Here is a 23,592-nt window from a genome sequence, read left to right as displayed (position 1 = left end):
GTGACTGTCCAATTTCACCTGTAAGTTTTAAGTCACCAGTTCTCTGAGCCACAGGCTGCTTGTCACTGTATTACAGAAATGTAAGAAACTGCTGGGCATGGTGACTCACACCTGTAATCCCAGCACTTTGGGAGGCTGAGGTGGGCGGATCACGAGGTCAGGAGATCAAGACCAGCCTGAACAACATGGAGAAACCCCGTCTCTACTAAAAATACAAAAATATTAGCCAGGTGTGGTGGCACGCGCCTGTAGTTCCAGCTACTCGAGAGACTGAGGCAGGAGAATTACTCAAATCCGGTAGGCGGAGGTTGCAGTGAGCCGAGATCGTGCCACCGCATTCCAACCTGGTGACAGAGTGAGACTCCGTCTAAAATAAATAAATAAATAAATAAATAAATATATATATATATATATATATATATGAAACCAGAAATGTCTAATTAGCAACTCAGAGTGTGGATTTTAAAGAAAGAACTCCATAAAGGTAACTCTTAGAAAAACATTAAAAATTACAGTAATGTAATTGATTCAAAGATGAATGTAAAGACCAATAATTTATTTTGGTGTTTATGAAGATGAAGAAATAAAGGCCCATACAGAACCATACACAAATGAAAATAGTTCAAAATCAAATCTAACTGCTCACAGAGAGTTGAAAACATAGCAGACCCTCAATATATTTTTAATGATTGATGAACTGATTGAGATTTATTTTGAGATTGGATCAGTTTTTAGTAGAGTTTAAATGTTTTTGTATTTTTCTTTCATATGTACATTACATTCATTGTGGAACAAGTAAATAACTGCTTTAACAGTTAAAAAGTGGTTGAGGTTTCTGATGCTGATCATAAAATATGACAGGAAAAATATTCTATTTTATAAAGAAAACATATGAAGGTAATTTTCATTGTCTGTAGAACTTAAAGATTAATCTTTAACTTAGAAAAAGTGCAAAGTGGATTATCTTGTCTTTCTGGCAACAATAGGGCTGGCAGTGCTACACAACTCCAGGGGGCACCTTACACATAGTGATATCCCGCTTGTCCTCTGCCCACCCATAGTTGTACAAGTGCCATGCTATGCCATTTTCCTTGACAGTCCTGGGCAGCAGGGCTCCTAAGCAACATTCTAAAACGAAGGCCAAGGAACACATCCATTAAAATGTAGGCTATTTGTTTCATGGTATTCATTACTACGAATAAATGACAAATTAAAAATATTAGTAACTGATAAATAGATATTTAGCTTTTCTCTTTGAGTTCTGGCAGTGAACGCTGCACCAGGGCATTCCTAAACACATGTGTTAGTGCCACCACGTTCCATGTCTGTGAGTAGTGAGTAGTCAGCCCCTGTCAGTAGTCCTCCTCACATTTCTCCCTATGACACATCCTACATCATGGAGGGGGGAAATGTTTTCTTCTGAGCGTACTGGCCCAAAGCGGGGGAAAAAGTAACTGAGGGTCCCACAAGTAATAGGCCACCCGATTCTTTTTAGAGGATTGTAAAACATTCTTGGCCGGGCGCAGTGGCTCATGCATGTAACCCAGCATTTTGCGGGGGCCAAGGTTGGCAGATCACTTGAGGTAAGGAGTTCGAGATGAGCCTGGCCAACATGGTGAAACCTTGTCTCTACTGAAAAAAAAAAAAAAAAAAAAAATAGCCAGGAGTGGTGGCAGGCACCTATAATCCTAGCTACTCAGGAGGCTGAGGCAGGAGAATCACTTGAACCCAGGAGGCGGAGGTTGCAGTGAGCCAAGATCACACCACTGCACTCCAAGCCTGGGCAAAAAGAGTGAAACTCCATCACACACACACACACACACACACACACACACACACACACACACAAATTCTTATTGTCTACTTTTGAAATTAAGGGAAAAACATCGAGCTTTTCTCTTCCAGACCATGCCAATTAAAAGGAAATTCCAGGAGTCAGGAGAAAGGGAACAAAAAGAGAATGTGGTAGAGGCGAGGGTAGACCAAGTAAAGAAGATGGAGAAGAAACTATAGAAATAAGAGAAGAAGAGATCATGCCAAATACAGGAAAGAGGCATGAGACAAGAAGGATGGAAAGGGGCAGAGAGAAAAGGGAAGAGTCTGGGTTCTGAGCTGATTGTGCTATTTGTGTACAGTGTGTGTTCCTTTGGGCTGTTAACATTCTTTCAAGATAGAAGCTCCAAGATGTTTCCTTACCTAATCTCCTAAGTGGCATACCATCATCACTTCTGCCGGGTTGTATTGGTCAAGCAAACCAACCTTTACAAAGTGGCGGGGAGCTATGCAAGGGTGTGAATAACAGGAAGACGGGATCCCTGGGAATGACTTGGAATGTAAGTGGCATGGTGGGCAGAACCCATAGCCTAGGGTGAGATAGCAGGAACCTGGAATTATAGTACCTTAATGTGATATGAACTGATCTGAGCAAATGTGTTTGAACACTCACCACATGCCAAGAGCTGTTCTAATCCCTTTGCATGCGGTATCTCATTTAACCCTCTTAACAACTTACGGAGGCAGACACTCTATCCAGAGAAGAAATTGAGGTACAGAGGTTAGTAGCACAGTGACAGAGCTATTATAAGGAAGGACTTGTCAGGACCTGGAGAGAGACTGGGTATGAGAAAGGTAAGTGGCTGTCACAGTGTCCTGTGGGATTTTTCCAGATAAACCACCCTGTATAGTTAACCGATCCATCCATGCAGGGCTAGGATTCATTTCGACCTCGCCATAGTAGCTTTCCAGGGGCCAATCCCACTCCAGCCTAAAGCACCCCATAGGCTATCATTTAAACTGCAGTAGGAACTAAGCCTTAGACCAGAAATTCCTCCCTGATGGGATCCCTGGAATGGTTCCTAAATAGCTGGGTCTTGTTTCCTGACAATGCCGCCTGCCCCGAGGCTTGATGTGACTGCATAGCTTCTGCCGTTTGTAAAGGCGGGGAATGACGTTTTATGTTTGAACCCAGCAGGTCAGGCTCCTGAAGAGGTCAGGTAGTCTGTGGAGAGGACTACTGGTGTTTGCTGTTTATTACATCTCTCCCAACACATAAAATCTGGGGTTCACCAAAGCAGGCGGTTTTCTTCCACATACTCCTCTAGGATGGAAAATGCCCTCCAGTGGAAATGCCTTTCCACTCTGCTTCTGCTGAATTTTCCTCCAAGATTTCCTCTAACTGTGGACTGCCAGCTCCTCCCTGATGTCTTCAGGCCCCAACCCAACCTGTTCTTGTTGCAATCCACAAGACTCCTTTCAGCATCTTAACTTTTTCCCCAGTTTTCTTTCATTTTCTCCTGGTCTGTGTTGACTGCGGTCTCCTTCTCAGCCTTTTCCGTCCTTCATCTTGTCCTACAAAGCCACACCTGTACCGACAAGTGCCAAAGAGTTTGATCATTTACTTAATGTCAACAAAAGAAAGAAAGAAAAAAGCTCTAGAGTCGCCTTGGCCTGCGGCACCCAAGCCCAGTGAACAAGTGGGGCCCGCGCACCCTCCTACCCTCCACCTCCCATGGAACCCCGAGCTCTGAAACATGGAAAGGCACAGACCTGCTGATTTAATCTAAGTCCTGCAGTCCCCAAGAGATCATAGACTGCAGATCCCAGTCCCACGAACTAAGAGAGGAGAGGAGCAAGGCTACCCCGGACTACCGCAGCTCGGGGACAGCGCGCAGACCAGGCGGCCCGAGATGCGCAGGCCACGCAGCCTGGCCGACGACTGTCCCTGGAGAGCCTCCAGGCGCCCGGGTGGGGCCGCGATCGCGCCCCGCTAGTCACCCGGCATGTGGGCGCGGCGGGGCGGCGCGGGCGGGCCGGCTGCAGGAGCTGTTTGGCGTCCCGGTCAGAGTATTTGCTCAGCCCGCCTGCGCCGCTTGGGACGCTTCTGCCTTTCCCTCCCTCTCTTCCCCGACGGCTTCTGGCGGCCAAGTGGATGTGGCGGGTGATCGGGCCACCCTGCCCAGGGGCGCCCAGCACTGGTAGGTGCTGGGGTTGGGGAGAGGCTTTGGCGAGAGTGTGCATGGGGTGGGAGTAGGGGGAAGGGAATTTCCTCGGGGGTTGCAGGGGTGCATGGGAGGCGCAGGGGCCAGAGGGGGCGGGCGGAAGCCTCACCCCCGCCTCCACCCCTTCGCGCCGCCCGGGGCGGGCTCAGGTGCGGGGTTAGGCGGCTAGAGCGGCTGCGGCGGGTATCCGGTGTCCGGTGTCCGGTGTCCGGTGACTGGAGCCGCTGGCTAGGTGAGCGGCTGTCCCCGGGGTCTGGGGGCTTGCAAGGGGTGGCGGGGGGAACTTCGAGGGAGAGGGTCTGCCGGAGCTGAGGACTTTCGGGGAAGTTCTGGGATCCGGCGGGGACACGCGGCGCGTGCTTCTACCCGCAGGGAGTGCAGGCCCCGGGAGGGTCCGGGCTGGACTGGAGTTTCTAGACTCCTAGCAGGAGCACGTCCTGGACCTGCGCCTGGAGATCTTCCAAGAGGGAAGTCCCGGGAAACAGTGGCAGCCGGCGCAGCACCCCGGCAGCGCGTTCCCCGCGCGCCGGCACCCAGGGGCGCCCCCAAGTGGGGTCAGGGCGCGCGCGGAGGCCCGTGCAGCGCCGCCTCCCAGGGGCTGCTGCGGCGGGGCTGGCCCAAACCCAGACCGGGTGCCCACTGGGCTCAACCAAGCGGCGCCCCTGCCCGCTCCTGGACTCGGGGGTTACGCGGGCACCGGAAGGAGCTACAGTTTGTAGGTTTTCTGAGTTGTCTTTCCCTTCCCAGGGAGCTTAGAGAAACAGCAAGCGTGGCACCTCCCCCTTCCAAACAGATGCTCCTCATCGCCCAAAAGGCTTTTATTTGATTGCTGGTTTAATGGAAACAACGACTTGGGTACCATTATTTTAAAATAGTGAATAAATAAGTGGAAAGCATACAGGGGCATAGATTTGGCATAGGAGTGGAATTTTCTATGTATACTAAATCTGTGTGTACAGTAACTTCAAATTTCTGAAGAATAGTATATATTTACAAAACTTGCCAAATTGCTGTCATCTCTGGTAATTTGTTTCATCCTCAAAAACAGCTCTTTTGCTGGTAGATTAATAAGATAAAGTTTGAATAAGAAAACAAAGCTCGACCACACAGCTGGCTGTTTTAAAAGAATTAGAATTCAAGCTGTATTGTTAATGTTATAGTTACACTGTCCATACCACAATACTTTTATTTATTTTTTATTTTATTGGGTAAGTGCAAAAGTAGTTGTGGTTTTTATGGCAAAAACCACATTTATTTATTTATTTAGACCATAAAAAAACACAATAACTTTTGCACCGACCTAATGTTTTTCATTTTTGAGGCAGGGTCTCCTTCTGTCACCCAGGCTGTAGTGCAGTGGTGCGATCTTGGCCCACTGCAGCCTCAAACTCTCCAGCTCAAGTGATCCTCCCACCTCAGCCTCCCAGGTAGGTCGGACTCTAGGTGTGGGCCACCACACCTGGCTAATTTTTATATTTGTGTAGAGATGGAGTTTTGGCATGTTACCCAAGCTGGTCTCGAACTCCTGAGCTCAAGCAATCCACCCACATTCACCGCCCAAAGTGTTGGGATTACATTTTGAACCACTGTGCCTGGCCTACTATTTTTATGATTTAGGCTGTATCTTAGGCCTTTAAAATTTTTTATTTTGTTTAGGTATCAGAGTTATCCAAAAGACAGTTGTATGGTAGAACAGTGTGAAGGTGTGAGAATCAGGTCAAATCTATGGTATCATGGAAAACAACAGATTCTCTGATCCTTTAGCAATTGCTGTTCAGAATAAATCGCAGGTGTGGGCTTGCTTCTTATCATTTCTCTCTTTTAAGAAAGGTGCTGTGTTAGCTGAGCTATTCCTTTGTTGGATCTTGAATAACTGGAGGTTTGCTGCCCTTGATATAGTATGGGAAAGTCCTCAGCATTTGAATCCGTATCAGCAATGATTATTTGTTCTCGTCAGGGAATGAAAGTGGGAAAACCCTGGTTAGTTAATTTCCTCATTTCTATTTCTTCTACCGTGGCTCCACCAGTCTCCTTCACTTCACAGTAGATTATGTCACATACCGACTCATTAGGAGTCACAGACTGAACCAGCCCTCATTTCACAGATGAGGAAACTGAGTCCCGAGGAGGCCAGGTGATAGCCACACTGCTCATTAGAGGCGGAGCTGGGAGTTGAGGCTGGAGTGCCTCTGGGTGTCTCGGGTGCACTATGCTGAGCTTGAGTTGGAGTCTGAGAAAGCCTTGGGGTGGGGGTTAGGGGATGGGAGTTGGGGGTGAGGGGACAGGTGATTTACACCAGTACCATTCAGCAGCCGCAGAATGGTCACATCTTCAACGACCTGACCACAGATAGTTGTTGGCTGGGCCTCCCAAGTATTCTGGGAGGCACAAGGAAGCCAATGTCTTTCCTTCAAGATGAACTAGTTAATTTTAATGTTAGAAATCCACGTTTGCTATAAAAAGCAAAACAAAACAACATAAAAATGGAAACAATATGAGCATTTCATCACAGAGGTGCCGTGAACCTCCTTGCACATGTGAGAGGCTGTGCTGTTTGCACTGTTCTTAGTATTTGTTTGGAAGGGGAAATTGTGGAGACGAAGTGGATGACTAAGTGCAAGGGGAAATGGAGGGGACTAGGTGTCTGGTGAATACGTGGGTAAACAATGTCCACACCTGGGCCAGTGTGGCAGTCGGTTCTTTTCTGGCCTTCCTGGCTGGGCTGTGTTCACCTGGCATCCCCTAAGCTTAGCTACAGCAGACCAGGAGGAGGCTTCTGCCCTGTGTCAAGCACCATCAGTTCAGCATTTCTGTTCCTGCAGGAATTTGCTGGCTTCCATTCTGAAATTTCATACATGGCACCACATCCTGCTGTTCTGATTCTGGGCACACAAATAAACTCACAAAAAGGCCTCTGTGCTGTGGATTACAGTGAAGCGGACTTAGAGCTGGACTGCCTGGCTCTGCCGCTTACCAGCTGCTGACCTGTGCTCTGTCTTCCTAATCTGTGAAATGAGCACAGTGATGGGCTGGACTTGAAGGGTTATTATGAAGATTAAGCGAGTTAACACAGGTAAAGTGCTTAATTAAGATGGTGCCTGGTACGAGAAGTGTTAGCTGTGTTATCAGGAATATGCAGGGCGGGGGAGACAGTAGGAATGTGACTTTGGCGCTTTAAGGGTTTTAGATTTTAGGCTCTACCCACGCCTTGAATAGGACTCACCGCATTGAAAATGGGGAACAGAGCGGAAGTCTCAACCCTAACTGAACTGTTCATTTTCTGCCATGTGTGATTTCTGCGAAAGCCAACCACAGAACATAAAGACATTTACTGGAATGTCAAGGAGTCATTCCGTGTCGTTTCTTACCACTTTATCTTGGAGCTTGTGGATTTCATTGGCTCCACCCCTTCAGAAGCTGCTAGAAACAGTCAAGAAATCATTACAAGACATCCATTTTTTTGACTGTTCAAGCCTTTAAGGGTATCTCCATGCAAAATACAAAGTTAGCAAGGGGACCTGGCAGGGGGCGTGACATTACTTTTAGTCCTTTAAAAGTTTTCTCTTAATATTTGGTTCCATTTGAATTCCGGTGGTTGAATGCTGCTGAGATGATAGGTTGCAGTCAGTAGGGATAGGTGTAGTTTCATCAAGGGTCTGGCTTTGCAATGAACAGTCAGCGAATCTGAGTGCTGCGTATGCACACCATTCTGTGGTAGCCTAGCTATTGAGCGTGCTCGTCTCAAAAGACAGATGTACATCAAGGAACAACTTTGCAAGGAAGAGGAGGAAGACAGGAAGCTGAAGGAGGCCCCCAGGTGGTGAGAGAAGCATTACAAATCTAGCTGTATCAATGACAAGGTAAACGAAGAGAAACCAACACTACGATGGCCATAATATAGCTAAGTGACTTGTCTAAAGTTTAAGAGTGTTTGAACATAGTATGGAGAAACAAGATATTTGAGAGCACATGGCAAGGTGGTAAGATTATTGAGGTGTTACTGTAAACAACAAATTATTGGTCAATTTCTTATTTTTTCTTTTCTTTTTTTTTTTTTTTTTTGAGATGGAGTCTGTCTCTGTCACCCAGGCTGGAATGCAGTGGCGCGATCTCGGCTCACTGCAATCTCCGCCTCCCGGGTTCAAGCGATCTCCTGTCTCACCCTCCCGAGTAGCTGGAATTACAGGTGCCCACTACCATGCCTGGCTAATTTCTGTATTTTTTGTTTTTTTAGTAGAGGTGGAGTTTTACCATATTGGTCAGACTGGTCTCGAACTCCTGACCTCGTGATCCACCCACCTCGGCCTCCTAAAGTGCTGGGATTACAGGCGTGAGCCACCATGCCTAGTCTATTGGTGAATTTCTTAGGATACATGTGATTCTGAAAAGTTGTAGTAAGTTTTTTTTCTTACATCGTACTACATCGAATCCAAAGTCTTGTTTTCCAGAATAGAAATATTTACATAGTTTCCTTCTGATTACAAAAGTATGATGGTTTATGAGACTTAGAAATTGTTTAAAAATAGAGAGAAAAAGTATGACAGTGTGGTAATATTTTTAAGCCAACCAAATAGAAATGTGGAAAGCAGAATGAAACCTCAGTGGGATTTCCAACCCCAGGAGAACCTCTAGGAGGCCACTGTGCACACTCGATTTACGGTTTCTCTTTCACGGAGCCATGCAGTAAACTCATATAAATCAAGGATCCTTTGTTATGAACCTAATGACCTCTTCATCCTGCTAGTTTATCTGGTCTGTCCATTTAGATTTTATTAAACTAGGTTATCTAGTAAAAGCACACCTAAAACTCGGTGACCTTCCAGAATGTAGACGGATGTTCTCTCTTGCACCTGCCCTGATTTTCATGGCTCTAGTAGGTTGCCTTGGAAATTACATTATCCTTTTGTGAAGAGGAAAGTACATAATTATGTTTATTTAATGCTACTTTTTAGGGAAATTGCAGAAATTGCATGGTGGTCTAGTTTTTATTTCTTCCTTTTTCTTCCTTGAACATGGCTCTATTTTGGTTTGGTTTGGGGTGAGTTACTCTGTGACATCTCAAAAATGGTATTTTCTTTTGAAATAGGTACTTTGCAGACAGCCTTTTAATTTCTTCCTGTGACCTTTTTTTTTGCCTTTCTTTTTTCAGCCACACAGTTGGTGGTTTGTTAGGCTCTGGGGTAATCATGTGTTTGCTTAGTTGGGAGCAGGACAAACCTCTGTGAACTTTTTTTGTTTCCCTGAGATTGACCTGTATAAAGTTAGGGTTTGTTTTCTTTTTTTTGACAAAGTATCTTTAGAAATTATAGGATAGAAGTTACACAAACTCTTAACAAAGTGTGCCTCAGGTTTTCTTTTTCTGTTTTCTCCCTGAAATGAAAAGTGATACTGTATTTCCTCCTGGCTTTTTTTTTTTTTTAAACCCGTCCTAGCCAGCGTCCACACATTTTAACATGCCACCTGAATGCGGGCTCTTTCTCTCTGTAGGTTCAGTGAACAGCATTTTGGACCGGACATTTGGTGCCAGGTCTCAGGAGCCAGTTTGCTGAATTATTGCCCCAGTCAGCCAGGATTGTGAGCTGTTCGGGAAGTTTTGTGGACACGCCCAAGTGCCAGCACAGGTGGAGGGACACCTGGAGGCCAGTTTCAGGAACTTTTGCCACAGGTATAAAAGACTCCAGAACTGCAAAGATGCTGAAACAGATACTGTCGGAGATGTACATAGATCCTGATCTACTGGCAGAGCTCAGCGAAGAACAGAAACAGATCCTGTTCTTCAAGATGAGAGAGGAACAGATCCGACGATGGAAAGAAAGAGAAGCAGCTATGGAAAGAAAGGAGTCCCTGCCAGTGAAACCCAGACCAAAGAAAGGTAAACTTAGCCACGTTTCTTTTGTGAACGTGTTGGTAGAATAACTCCTGGCTGGCTTTGACAATTTCAAACTAATCACAAGCAAAGCAAGTGCAAGTTCCAGTTTGGTAGATGAATCCTAAATGTTACTGAGAATCCAGTAGTGCAGTATATCTGCTTGAAGTCTACACACACACAGCATTCACCATGGAGTTGCATAACTGTGAGGAAATCTCTTACTTGAAATGAGACTAACCTGAAGCTGTAGTAAAAAGTCACCTATGGAGTTTGATTTGAGGGGTATTAAGAAAGGTTTCTATCTCCTTTATTGTTACTGATTCCTTATATTCTACTACCAGAACACAAAGTTCTTATATCAATATATTTATAGCAATTGTGTTTACATTTCTTAGACCTCAGAGATTTTTCTTTGAGGTATCTTTTTAGGGAACACCCTCTCTTAAAATGTAAGGAACTGCTGTAAGGAAAATAATCATAATACTATCTTTTTTTAGTGTGAATGAGTTTTTCAGATGTAAACTTTTCCTCATTACCAAAGGAATCTCTGGTAGTTTGAGAGAGTTCTTTTGAGACCATGAGGGAGGAAATCTTTGTACATTAAGACTTAGAACAGACAAAGTACAGTGACTCATGCCTGTCATCACAGCACTTAGAGTGGCCGAGGTGGGAGGATCACTTGAGCCCGGGAGTTCTGACCAGCCTGGGCAATATAGTGAGACCTTGTCTCTAGGAAAAATAAAAAATTAGCTGGGCATGGTGGTACATGCCTATAGTCCCAACTACTTGGGAGGCTGAGGTTGGATAATTGCTTGAGCTCAGGAGGTCGAGGCCACACTAAACTGAAATCACACCTCTGGGCTCCACCCTGGGTGACAGAGTGAGACTGTGTCTCAAAAAAAAAAAAATACTTAAAGCATATACACATATAGACACAGAAAGACACACATTGTCCACCCCCCTCACTGCATGCTCACTAACCCCCACATCCCGCCCTGCTGTTCACATGCCAAATCTGTCATGGGTGGATACCGAAGTTGTGAAAACACAGCACACTTTTCAAGGTCACTTGCAGAGGCATCCAAGACCAATCTCTTTTCATGTTTCATTAAACCAGGCAAATAAAACTTTTTAAATTCACATATGGTTTCAAAGATTGAGAAAATGAATCTCATTTGCATGCCTGGTATATGCCCAGGTTCAAAAAGGAAGTCAGTGTAATATCCTTTACCTTTTCCTGTCTTTTATTAAAACTTTTTTCCAGTGATGCCTTTATTGTGACAAGAAAATAAACATAAATGTATCATTTCCTCTTGTTATGATCAATACAACTATTTATGAAACACCTCCTGTTTCAGACAGTATATGAAGCATGTTTATGTACATAGTACCTAACCGTCACAAAACTTCTGCAAAGTCAACATTGATAGTCCTGTTTTATAGATGATGAAACTTCGAGAAGTTCGTTTTTGTTTGTTTGTTTGTTTGAGATGGAGTCTCACTCTCTCGCCCTGGCTAGAGTGCAGTGGGATAGTCTTGGCTCAATGCAACCTCTGTCTCCTAGGTTCAAGCAGTTCTCCTGCCTCAGCCTCCTGAGTAGCTGGGATTACAGGAATGTGCTACCACACCCAGCTAATTTTTGTATTTTTGGTAGAGATGGGGTTTCACCATGTTGGCCAGGCAGGTCTTTAACTCCAGACCTCAAACGATCCACCCACATGGGCCTCCCAAAGTGCTGGGATTACAGGCCTGAGCCACTGTGCCTGGCCGTGAAACTTAGGTAAGTTGAGTAATATATGCAAGATTATACCACCAATAGATGCCCAGTTCTGTTGGAGTTTACATTACTCTGCACTATCCAAAATATAACTTTTCCTCCAACAAATAACATGGCCAAACTGAAACATAACTCTTTTGTCTTTCTGAAGTGGTTTATGCACCTTCTTGGATTCTCTAGTCAGAGTATTTCAGATATAATTGGGTCTCTTCTGGGCACCATGATTATTGTGAACATAACATATATTAGTGTGACGGGGTGACCTTGGGGACTGGCAGCCAAAGGGTGCTTGCCACTAGAGTCAATGACTCAGACTCTGTTAGACTTTGGAATTCTCGTGTTTGCTGAATTGGTCTCCTTGTGATAACTTAAAATAATCATTTCAGTTTCTTTGTTTAAATTTCTCAATTGTAGAGTTTTGAATCTACCTCTCAGAAACCCTATATTAACTTTGTTAGTCAAATGATCATGAGAAAAGTATGTTAATATACGTGGTGAAAGTTCTATCAATATCTCACGTCAAAGGTGTATTACCCCCTTAAATTGAAAACTTGGAAAAATATATTTTGCATTAAATTAGTTCCTCTTCTGACTACAGAAAAGGAAAAAGTTTCTCCCACTTCCCCTAAAATCACATCACTTCTCTTTCATCTTGCGCGGTCTTTGAATACAAAGCCATAGACCGTCCAAAGCAATGCTGTCATGGCTGGTGCTGCCAGAGGTGCTTATCTGTGCTGCAGACCTGCTAAGCCTGTGACCCTTATGGGTTGAGAGGTCACTTGTGCATCTGTTCCCTGAAGGCTTGTGTTCCCTGCCTCCCTTCTTCTGTCTTTCTGGCTAGTACTGGGCTAAGTGCTGCTTTTCCTTAGCAGTTCTTAGCCACACGGTGGTTTTGAAGGTTGTTCATTTCATTAAAAGCATCATATGCCACCCCTGTCATTCCTTGACACCCTCTACCTTATCACTTAGAAGTTCTTTCATTGCCATCTGGTCATTTTTCACTATAAATACACAGACCCCTGTGCTTAGTGTTTAGGGATCCTCACTAAAATGGTCGTATATTGTGCATCACAGGAACTTGTCTATATTTTTTTTTTTTTTTTTTTTTTTAAAGACGGAGTCTCGCTCTGTCACCCAGGCTGCAGTGCAGTGGTGCGAGATTTCAACTCACTGCAACCTCCGCCTCCCGGATTCTAAGCGATTCTCCTGCCTCAGCCTCCTGAGTGACTTGCTGGGATTATAAGCACCTGCTACCATGCCCAGCTAATTTTTATATTTTTAGTAGAGACAGGGTTTCACCATGTTGGCCAGCCTGATCTCGAACTCCTGACCTCAAGTGATCCACCCACCTCCGCCTCCCAAAATGCTGGGATTACAGGCATGAGCCACGGCGTCCAGCTTGTCTACTTTTTAGTAATCTGAAGACTGAAGTAGAAGGGGCTGAAAAACTCTCAGCAAGTGAATTTAACTTAGTTCTATATGAGAAGATCACTTCTGATTTCTGTAGTGGGAGAATGTGATACTTAGGGAGAGAACTATGGACCTACTCCGCTTGCTGAGGTAGCTAGAGGTCTACAGCCGCACCGTCCAGTGCAGTCACTACCAGCCACATGTGGCTCTTGATCATAGGAAATGAAGCTAGTCTGGATTGAGGTGTGCTATACGTGTAAACTACCAGATTTCAAAGATTTGGTAGAAGGAAAAGAAAATGCCACATTAATAATTGTATATTCCTTATATATGGAATAGATAATATTTTGTATATCTTGGGTAAAGTAAAATATTTAAATTAATTTCATCTGTTCCTTTTGATTTTTTTTTTTTTTTTTTTTTTTGAGACAAGAGTCTCTTGCTCTGTCGCCCAGATTGGAGTACAGAGGCACAGTCTCAGCTCACTGCAACCTTTGCCTCCTGAATTCTAGCGATTCTCCTTTCTCAGCCTCCTGAGTACCTGGAATTACAGGTGTGCACCACCATGCCCGGCTAATTTTTGCATTATGAGTAGAGGTGGGGTTTCACCATGTTGGCTAGGCTGGTCTCGAACTCCTGACCTCAGGTGATCCTCCTGCCTCGGCCTCCCGAAGTGCTGGGATTACACGTGTGAGCCACTGCATCCGGCCTCCTTTTGATTTTTTCTAATGTGGCTACTAGAAAAGTGATAGTTACGGATATGGTACACGTTTCTGCAGTGCTATAATGGTAGCATCAGCCAGCATTCAATACACTTAACTGGGTATCAGACCCTGAGCATTGAGCTTAAGGATATTATCTCATTAAATAATCACAGCCACGCCTGAAGTGTGTGTTGCTATTCACATTTCACAGATGAGGAAAGTCAAGCTCAGGGACATTCATTAACTTGGCCAGGGCAAACAGTAAGTGACAGAGCTAGAATAGATCCTGGATCTGATTCTCCCAAAGCCTGCACTGTTAACAAATCAACTGCATGTAGAGCTTAACTGGAGCTTAATGACAGTGACTTTTGTCTGAAGGTGACTTCACTGGAGCTTAATGACGGTGACTTTTATCTGAAGGTGCCTTGCACACATCTAAAACATGCTCGCATTGGGAATCTGCCACAGAGCCTTCTTCTTGGGTGATTTTATTGGGTAACACAAGGAGAAGACGCCTTCACTTAGCAGCGTGTTTCCCAGCACTTGTTTCATGGGGTCTGTGTCAAGTTGATGGAAACCTAATGCGATGGGCTGGGATCTGGTTGCTGTGCATGGTGCTGAAGTGGCTCCTCTGTGTGCCCTTGAAACAGACTTGGATTCATACAGCTTTGTTTGCTGCATTCTCATTATTTCCAAGGGGCAGATCCTTTATGCAAAGCCTTCCCTCCATTTTTGTGAAATAATGTTAAAGCCATTGGTTCGTGCCATTGACAGTGTCTGCCTCCCTGCCTTTCCCTCTTGAACTCACCGCTTGCAGTAGGGCTGGCAGCGCAAGGACGTCAGCTGCCGGATTCCATCCTTATCTTGATCAGTTCCTCAGCCGCCTCTGATCTAGATGATGTCTCTTGGTGTCTTTCTCTTGGAATTGCTGCTCAGTCATGAGCCTCTTGCTCTCTCCTGTTTTTTTTTTCTTCTCTGCCTGCTCCTTGAATGTCTGTATTTCCCAGGGGGTGCCTCACACTGCACTGGTGGTTTGTGATTTTGAGATGAGGCTGGGGGCTTATAGATGCCTTTGAAAGTTTACTGAAAGCTTAGAGCTAGGAAAATGCAGAGACACCATTCTGTGTATAATCTCACAATGTTCACGATTCCCTGAAGCTCGTAGACTCTCAGGGGTTCACAGATCCTAGGGTAAGGTGAAAGTTCTTACTATCTTCCTAGGGCAACTCTTCTAACCTTTAAAGGTGAAACATCACCTTTATGCCAGTGACTCTCACACCCAGATTGCCAAGCCGGACCTCTCACCGGAGTGTCGGTTGCCTGGTGAGCACCTCCGTTCAGAAGACCTGTAAGCCGCACAAGCTTGATGCCAAACCCAATTCAGCAGCATCACTCCAGCTCTCCCCAGCATCTGCTGGTCCTGCCTTTTACTCTGTGTGATGATGAGTGGTACTGCTCTGTTCCCAGTCACCAAAACCAGAACTCCAGGAGCCACGCCGGTTCCTCCCTGACCCTCACCCACCCGCCGAGTCACTGATGTCTTGGATTTTGCTTCATCTGTCCCATTCCATAGCGATTTCCCGCTACCAAGATACTGGTCTGTTAGGATGTGCCAAGCATAAGTTTTGTATTCATATGATTTCATTTAATCCTCACAAGAATCTGGTCAGGTAAATTTTGCCCCCTTTATTGTTACAAATAAGGAAACATACTTAGAGACATAATTTGCGTGAGTCGGTGGTGGAGTTAGGATTTGAACTCAGGTCCACTTCAACTCCAAGTTTGTCCGAACTACTGGCCCTGCGCCTCACTTCTCTGCTCTCCCAACCCTGGGCTTTATAATTTAACTGGGAGACTTCCTAGCTGCGTGGTGAACATCTTTTTTGGGTAACACTGTCAGAACCCTTTCACCTTCCCTGAGCCGCAGGCTTCACTGATCTCCTCTCTATTTTCTAGTTCTTCCATCTGCTTTTCCAGTGGAGGTTCTCTCGTTTCTATGCCACCCCCTGCTTCCTTGGGCTGTAGTGCCGTGCAAGTTCCCCATCTTTCTTTCTGTCCTCGTCTCTAAGCATAAACATTTATTAAAATGTTTAAAAATTGAGTTTGATATTAATAACTTCAGGACTGTTACCTATGCTAACAAATGTAGGAAATAATGGGGAAAGCAACAGTTTGAATCGTTTCAGGAAGTTCTGATAGGAATCGGCCTTGGCCTTCATTAAAATGAATACAGGGCTAGACCTAGCGTTTTCATCACCCCGCTGCTCTGTGGCGCCAGGAAAGTACATGATGACGACTTCACATGCTCGTTTGCCCAGTGGGGTCCTGTGTGTGGTTGCCACCCCAGCGTCCCTTTTCAGTTGCTCCATTTTCACCCTCGAAAGCATTTCATTTTGGACTGTACGAGGTAAGCTGGCCGAAACAGGTCTTGCCATCACTCATGCAGAACGGTTTTGAATTCTGGTCTCAGTGTTTACTGGCTCTGAGATCTTGGGCAAGTTATTTAACTTCCTTGAGCCTCAACTTCCTCATTGTAAAATAGGTGAGTAATCACCTGAGCTGATATTTAGTGACTGATAGGGCCTGGGCATTAACCAGTTGGAAGGGATGTGGCCCCTGCCAGTCAGGCATTTGTCTTCTGGTTTCTGGGTCAGCTGAGGGGAACTGGGGTGTTCCAAAGGAGAGGCCAGAGGGAAGGCAGATCCACTTGGGACAATGTGGCCGTGGTTTCTGGGAGTCTGCCAGCATGGTAACAACCATGGTGTTGGTGGGCACCTTGTTTCCATCAGCCCTGATGAGACGCCGCTGTAGTTAATAGGGAACATTGCTCCCACTGTCCCCTCTACCTCATAGGAGGCCCTGGTGTTGATTCTCTTTTGCGGCTATTGGCTCAGTCCTTGGTCTTCTCTTTGTGGGGATAAAGCACATGATTCTCCTTCGCTTTCTCTCTGTTCTCTCTCCCTGCATCGTGTGTGTGTGTGTGTGTGTGTGTGTCTGTGTGTGTGTATAGTATGTGTGACAATGTGTGTGTGTGCCTCTCCCCCTTCTCGCACATACATCTTTTACTATGATTGTCCTTCAGGTTGTATCCAGTGGGGGTGAAGACCAAGGGCTGACTCCGCAAAGGTGAGTCTTAGCCCTTGATCTCCACCTTAGCTGAGTCTAAGGCTGGCATTCACCGCCCCTGAGGAGCTAATCCACACTGATGCCCACGTCTCCCCCTCAGGCGCCCCTGTCGTACCCATCACCTGGGAATTAATCCAACACAACAGTGTTGTGAGTGGCATCACACTGCAGCCTAGGACTGGACCAAGCCCGGCCATCTCCTTGCCGGGGACATGTGTCACCCCGCTTTTATCTGATGTTTTTCAACACTGCCTAGTTATAGGAGGCCCCAGGGGGAAACATCTCTCAGATCTTAGAGATTTCTCTGCAGAATGAAGTTGGATATATCTCTACTTGGCCGTCCCTTTGTGGTCTGGTTCTGAGCAGGACTGACCCGCCTTTCTAGAAAAGTTGGTTTTAGAAAAACTCTTCAAGAAACCCCCAAGATAGCAAACGTGAAGAGTCCTGCAGTGTATAAACATGATTCAAGGACTGGGAAGAAAAACCCTCTAATTAAACCGAAGTGCTATAAAAAGCTCCCTCCTTCGCTCACCTCTGATTAAAGAGTGCGTGTAATTTTAAGGTGAAGCAGACAGAAAATCCAGAAGGCCTGGGCGGTATTCAAGTAGAAACAGACACGCGCATGTCGCATTAGGCTCCCTGAAATGTACCCTAAGGAAGCACACTTAAGGAGGTACACTGCGTGCAGAAATGTGCTTCTGTGTATCTCCATTTTCAACTTCTCTTACCAGACTGGAGCTTCCCTCACCTCCTTGTCAACACTTTCTTCTTCGCCTGCACCTCCTTCTGTCCATCATTCCCTGGGCATCATCCTTGACATCCTTTCTCTCACCTCTTCCCACACCCCAAGTATACTCCCTGCCTGTGTTTCCCCCATTTAAATAAATCGTTCAGTTATCTGTGCTCTTCAAGTGCTCCTTCTGTTCCTCAGGTCTATGGAGCAGTGCCGGGAATGTAGCAGACACTCTGTAAATACTTGCTGAACCAATAACGGAATCCTCCTTTTCCTCTTCACAATAAACTCCAGAGCACGTGCTGACTGCCGGCACCAGTTCTCACCATCTCTTCCATCCCGCCTTTGTCGTCTGTCCCCACCAGTGTCCCTAGAATGAGTCTCTCTGAAGTCCGAGGCTGCCTGAGACTTTTCTCAGTCTGCATCATCCTCCCCTTCATCTCAGCAGAGCTTGACACTGCCCTGTCCCTTTCCTGTCTCAGCGACATGGCAGGACGTTCTCCCTGGTCTCCTCCACTGTTTGGTTATTTGGGGCATCAGAAGCCTCCATTTTTCATTTGTTTATTGTCAGTCAGGACTGTCTTTTCCTTCCCCTTTCTTCCGCCCTCTGAATAAAGCACCTGCTTTTCCAAGGTTCTCTTGTTGGTTTCATTCCCTCTATGAGCTCATCTGTATCAGCGGCTTCAGTGACGCCATCTATAGAGTCATTCCCACGTCTACGTGGCTGATCTCGGCCTCACTTCTGGACTCCAGTTCTGGATTCTAGATGTCGATTGAATGTCCTCCTACGGATTTCTAGTAAGAGTAAAAGTGACATAGTCTACGCTTCCAAAACAGCTCATTTTTTTTTCTAACTCCTTAAGCAAATTAATTTTCTTGTCACTACTTCTGCCTGTCCCCTGCTGTGTTCCCAGTTAGTGAGTTTCAGGACTCTGGCATCATCTTTGAGTCCTTCCTTAAAATCCAGTGGCCTGAACCTTCCTATATTCTTGAACACTGTCCTTTCCTATGCCTGCCCTGTTTAGGACCTGACTGCCTCACTCCTGGTCTTTTCACCCCTAGTCTCTCCCCATTCTCTCTCCAAATGCTGACTGAACACCCACCACGTGCCACCCTGGTCCGTCCTGTATATACCGAGATGCGGAGCAGAGCTTCCTCAATCACTTTCTGATCCTGGCACCATCTGCTCAGAAATATTCATGCGTTCTTCATTGGCCACCCAGATAAAGAATGTGGAAATGATACATTCTGAGCATTTGTTACCTAGCAGGCATGTGAAGTAGGACTTTCTTACCTCTGTTTATTATAGAAGGACTCAGGCTTGGAGACATAAATTGAGGTATGCATGGTCTCATAACTTGTCAAGGGTAAAACTGGGATCTTGCTATAGCTTTCTGGCTCAACTGCAGTACAGGGCCTAAATTTCAGTCCCTTAGCCAGGTGTGTGGGACCCTGTGCCACGTGGCCCTCTGCTCCCCTGTGTGATGGTCAGCCTATGCCACACACGTGCAGGTGACTTCTGGTGTCCCTCTCAGTCCTGGTGGAGACCCTCATTTCCTATTGCCCATGGCTGCCTGCTGATTCCCTTCTCTGTTCTTTTGTCACGCTGTTCTTTGCATCCAGTGTCAAACACACCCTTGCTCTCTGTCTAAATTCCATATCCATCCTCCCATACTCAGTACAAAGAACTTGTCTTATTTCTCCTCTGTCTTTCCAGAACAATCTCTCCATCCCCTGAATCATCACTGGACTTAGTAGAAAATCCCCTGTGGTTATAATGTATGCTGCCCTGGCCCTGCAGGGACTTAATTCCTTTTTTAAGCATTCCCGTAGCATCCTTTAGCACTGCACCCTACCACCTTTGGAAGTTCTAATAATTTTATAATTAGTTAAGTATCCATGTCTGCTTCCCATAACTAGAATGTTAGTTTCCTGAGGACAGGGACTGGGCTGTCTTGTCCTAAGTGTTCACCTGTGTGACACCTGTTTGGCTCTGTGTCCCCACCCAAATCTCATCTTGAATTGTACTCCCCTAATTCCCACATGTTGTGGGAGGGACCTGGTGGGAGACAATTGAATCATGGGGGCAGTTTCCTCCACACTGTTCTCATGGTAGTGAATAAGTCTCATGAGATCTGATGGTTTTTATCAGGGGTTTCCACTTTTGCATCTTCCTCACTCTCTCTTTGCCTGCTGCCATCCATGTAAGACGTTACTTGCTCCTCCTTGCCTTCTGCCATGATTGTGATGCTTCCCCAGTCATGAAACTTTAAGTCCAATTAAACCTCTTTCTTTTGTAAATTGCCCAGTCTTGGGTATGTCTTTCTCAGCAATGTGAAAATGGACTAATACACTGTGTCTACCTCAGTGCCTGACACGTATCAGATCTGTGATGAAAATTCATCAAATGAATCACCTAATGTCTTGCTCCTTCTCTTGTAGACTCTAGGTTACTTGCAGGAGAATGGGCACATCTCTTTCATCCCTTTCCTTCCTGTATCACCTGCAGCATCTAGCTCTACATCTTGCTAATAGCAAAAACTCATTTTCTGGCTTGTAGAATGAACTACATTGAAGGCCTTGAGAGTCATCTCCTCATCTGGTGTGAAGCCAAGGGTATCCCAGCTAACACTCATTATACTAGAACAAGTTCCCCCTCCTCCTACAGCTTCAGGGAGTTCCATGGAACCACTTGAAGCTCCTCCAGTATCCCTGCTCTCTGAGTTTATTGAAGAGCTCTTAGAGGTGAGGAGTCAGCACAGAGACCATTGTCAGTGCCACTCTGTCAAGAGCACATTTTTCAGCATCTCGCTAACTCTGACATTTCACATCTCATTCTCTTTCTTCTTGCCAAGAGCCACTATTTCTTTATGGTCACCATGTTCCCTCTGTTCCCTCCTTTAAAGCTTTCTTGACTCTGCTCCTCTCATTTGCTCTCTTCTTGGTGTTTGGCTTTGAAGCCCCAACTGTTCACATGCAGTTCTAGGGTATCTCTCCCCACCTATAGCCATGCCCCTTTTCCCTAAGAGTTCCTGCCCTGCCTGTAGGCTGTGGCTTCTCTGGAGGCTGTTCTGGGCTGTCCTAGCTGAGCTGCTGGAATCCCTCTGCTCATCCTTTTTCTTCCCCTGGCACAGTGCCACCTGCCATCCTTTCTGGGCATCTTCCTCTTGCTGTCAAAAAAAAAAAAAATACCGACAGAGAACTACTTAGGTGAAGGCTGAGAGGCTGACACCATAAAAATATTATTAGTTGGCCTGAGAGAGTGTAATAAAGGGAGTTTTATGAGGTATGACAGCTTTCTAAAGTTAATGAACCATCTGGCATTACGTCAAACAGACAACGAGCTTGCCAGGAGCTGGCACTGGTGCCCAGCCCCATTTGGGCATGGAGGGATTGACCTTCCCCTCCTTACCTGGCAGCCACATTCGCTGTTTCTCCACAGTGAACTCAGTAAATGGGAATTCTTGGGTAGTGCAGAGTCTGCGTCTATTCCCTCTGCCCAGTATCTCTGTTTAGAACATACTGCAGGAGTATCCATTGTACCAAGAAGGGTAGAAAGGGTCAAAAGAAAGCACAAGCCTGGCTTTGAGCAGTCTGCTTTGGTAATGTATCCCGAGGCCACAGTACAAAAGTCAACAATACATTGGACAGAAGACACCTTAATTGGAAACTTCCTTTGACTTAGTGTGAGAGGACAAGACACAATCCCAGTGTGGATGTTTCACTCATCAAACAGGGCCCAGCACATGCACCAGCCAGGTGCCCTCTTCCATGCAGTCAGCACCACTGCTAGTTTGGGGTCTTGACTAGAGGTCCACCTTTGGCCCACAGTTGCCCTGGGTAGGCCTGACAGACTCAGGGATGATCTCTGTTGGCCTCTCCTAGGTATGCTCCACCTGCCTCCGGTTTAAGGGAGCATGACCCATGTGGCCGCATTTCAAGAGCACTAGGGTGTAATCTAACCTGTGAGGCCAATTGTAAACAAGGGTTATTTAAGTAGCTTCACCAAGTATCACACTACCTGGTCGTATTATCTTCTCACAGGCTGGTGTGAATCTCTGAGGCAGCCATATAAGTAAATAATAGGCTAGCAATGATAGCAGTTAACCTCTATTGAACTCCTATTATGTGGCAGGCACTGGGGGAAGAACTTGGCACAGGAACCTGCCTACCCACAGCAACCCTAGGTAGTAGATACTGGTATTCCCATTTTGCAGATGAGGAAATTGAGTCTAAAGAGTTTAAATAAGTTGTCCAAGTCACATAGCTCATAAGTGGCAGGGCTAGGATTTGAACTCAAGCTGGTCTGAATCTAAAATGCCTCTTTATCTGAGGCAAGAGGATTGCTTGAAGCCAAAGTTTGAGACCAGCCTGGGCAACAAAGCAAAGCCCTGTCTCTACAAAAAATTTTAAAAATTAGCTGGGCATGGTAGTGCATGCCTTAGTCCTAACTACTATGATCTCACCTCTGCACTCCAGCCTGAGTGACAGAGTAATACACTATTTCTAAAATAAAATAATAAATACAAATAAAATACAATAAAAATAAAAGTAAAATAAAATGATAAAACCTGCTTTTTACCCACCAGTGAAGCTTGTGAACATAGTACAAATACCACACCCTTGAGCAGCTATGGAATTCTGGGTTACAGGGAGATTGTTAGATTTAAGAGATTATGGTGTGAAGTGCTAGCTCTGTTACCCTAAAGGATAATGCAAACAATGAATGATTTCTTTCCATTTCAGTTTCTTCATTTATAAAATAGGCATGTGCCGCCGGGTGCAGTGGCTCACATCTGTAATCCCAGTACTTTGGGAGACTGAGGTGGGTGGATCACGAGGTCAGGAGTTCAAGACCAGCCTGGCCAAGATGGTGAAACCCTGTTTCTACCAAAAATACAAAAATTAGCCAGGTGTGGTAGCAGGTACCTGTAATCCCAGCTGCTTGGGAGGCTGAGGCAGGGAATTGCTTGAACCCAGAAGGCGGAGGTTGCAATGAGCCAAGATCATGCCACCTGACTCCAGCCTGGGCAATAGAGCGAGATTGTGTCAAAAAAAAAAAAAAAAAAAAGCACGTGCAAAAAACATACCCCTAATATTTTTAAAACAAATATTTTCACTGAAGCTGCCTTTCACTGCCACCACTGCCATTGCCACCTACAGATGTTCCTGAGCAGTTGGAAGTTCCTTGTCTCATCTAATATTAGGGTCTTTGAAAATATATATATATATTAGATGAGAATATAGGGAAATAGTAATCTATGACTAAAGTTATTTGTCCAATCTGAATTTTTTGTTTGTGTGTTTGTTTGCAGAGAATGGCAAATCCGTTCATTGGAAGCTGGGAGCCGATAAGGAAGTCTGGGTGTGGGTGATGGGCGAACACCATCTAGATAAACCCTATGATGTGCTCTGTGATGAAATTATTGCTGAGAGGGCCCGGCTGAAGGCAGAACAGGAGGCAGAAGAGCTCAGGTATGCGATCTGCAAACCAACCAGAGACTTAAAGACTCTCCAGACGTTAGAAAACATTGCAAACACGCCCCTTGTTCCCAGTATCTGGTGGGAGAGTGGGGTTGGGTTGGAGGGTCATGAAAGTCATTTTGGATCTCTTTGGAAGGTTGACTTAGGCTTTTGGTCTAAAGACCTTTTGGATCTCTTTAGAAGGTTGATTTAGGCTTTTGGTCTCAAGTCTTTGATAGCACTAAAGACCTCATGAAAGTCTTTAGTGCTGTCAAATCCGCTGCTTCCTCTGCCTGCTTGTCATTCCGGTTTTGATCTGTATGAGTGTGTGAGTTCCCCAGTGATCACCCGTGGCTGCACTAGAGTCATGTGAGAGCAGTGCAGGCCGACGCAGCTGAGTATCTGGAACATATGTGAGAAATGCAGTGACTGTGCAAGCTTCAGGTCTTTCAAGGAGATCACTCAGATACAGGCGGCTGGATAATCAGGCTCTTTAGGTGCCTACACAGTGC

At 45.6% G+C, this 23,592-nt stretch overlaps 1 protein-coding gene across 2 annotated transcripts in view; it reads left to right on the top strand.

The window, feature by feature from the left end:
* Positions 1 to 3,721: 3,721 nt before the first annotated feature.
* Positions 3,722 to 23,592, top strand: part of SH2D4A (SH2 domain containing 4A) — an 83,677-nt gene continuing 63,806 nt past the window's right edge. Inside the window, exons 1-3 of one of the 2 annotated variants that reach the window (XM_050801868.1) lie at positions 3,722 to 3,974; positions 9,486 to 9,870; positions 22,933 to 23,092. In XM_050801868.1, the coding sequence (XP_050657825.1) occupies positions 9,690 to 9,870; positions 22,933 to 23,092 (341 nt within the window). In that variant the 5' untranslated portion in view covers positions 3,722 to 3,974; positions 9,486 to 9,689. Of the gene's footprint in view, positions 3,975 to 4,130; positions 4,231 to 9,485; positions 9,871 to 22,932; positions 23,093 to 23,592 lie in introns of those variants that run through there. The other variant, XM_050801869.1, reaches the window with a different exon arrangement.

Source organism: Macaca thibetana, chromosome 8 (genome assembly GCF_024542745.1).
Source record: "Macaca thibetana thibetana isolate TM-01 chromosome 8, ASM2454274v1, whole genome shotgun sequence".
Taxonomy (NCBI): domain Eukaryota; kingdom Metazoa; phylum Chordata; class Mammalia; order Primates; family Cercopithecidae; genus Macaca; species Macaca thibetana.
The sequence above is the reverse complement of the archived record's forward strand: the minus strand, read 5'-3'. Positions and strand labels throughout refer to the sequence as shown.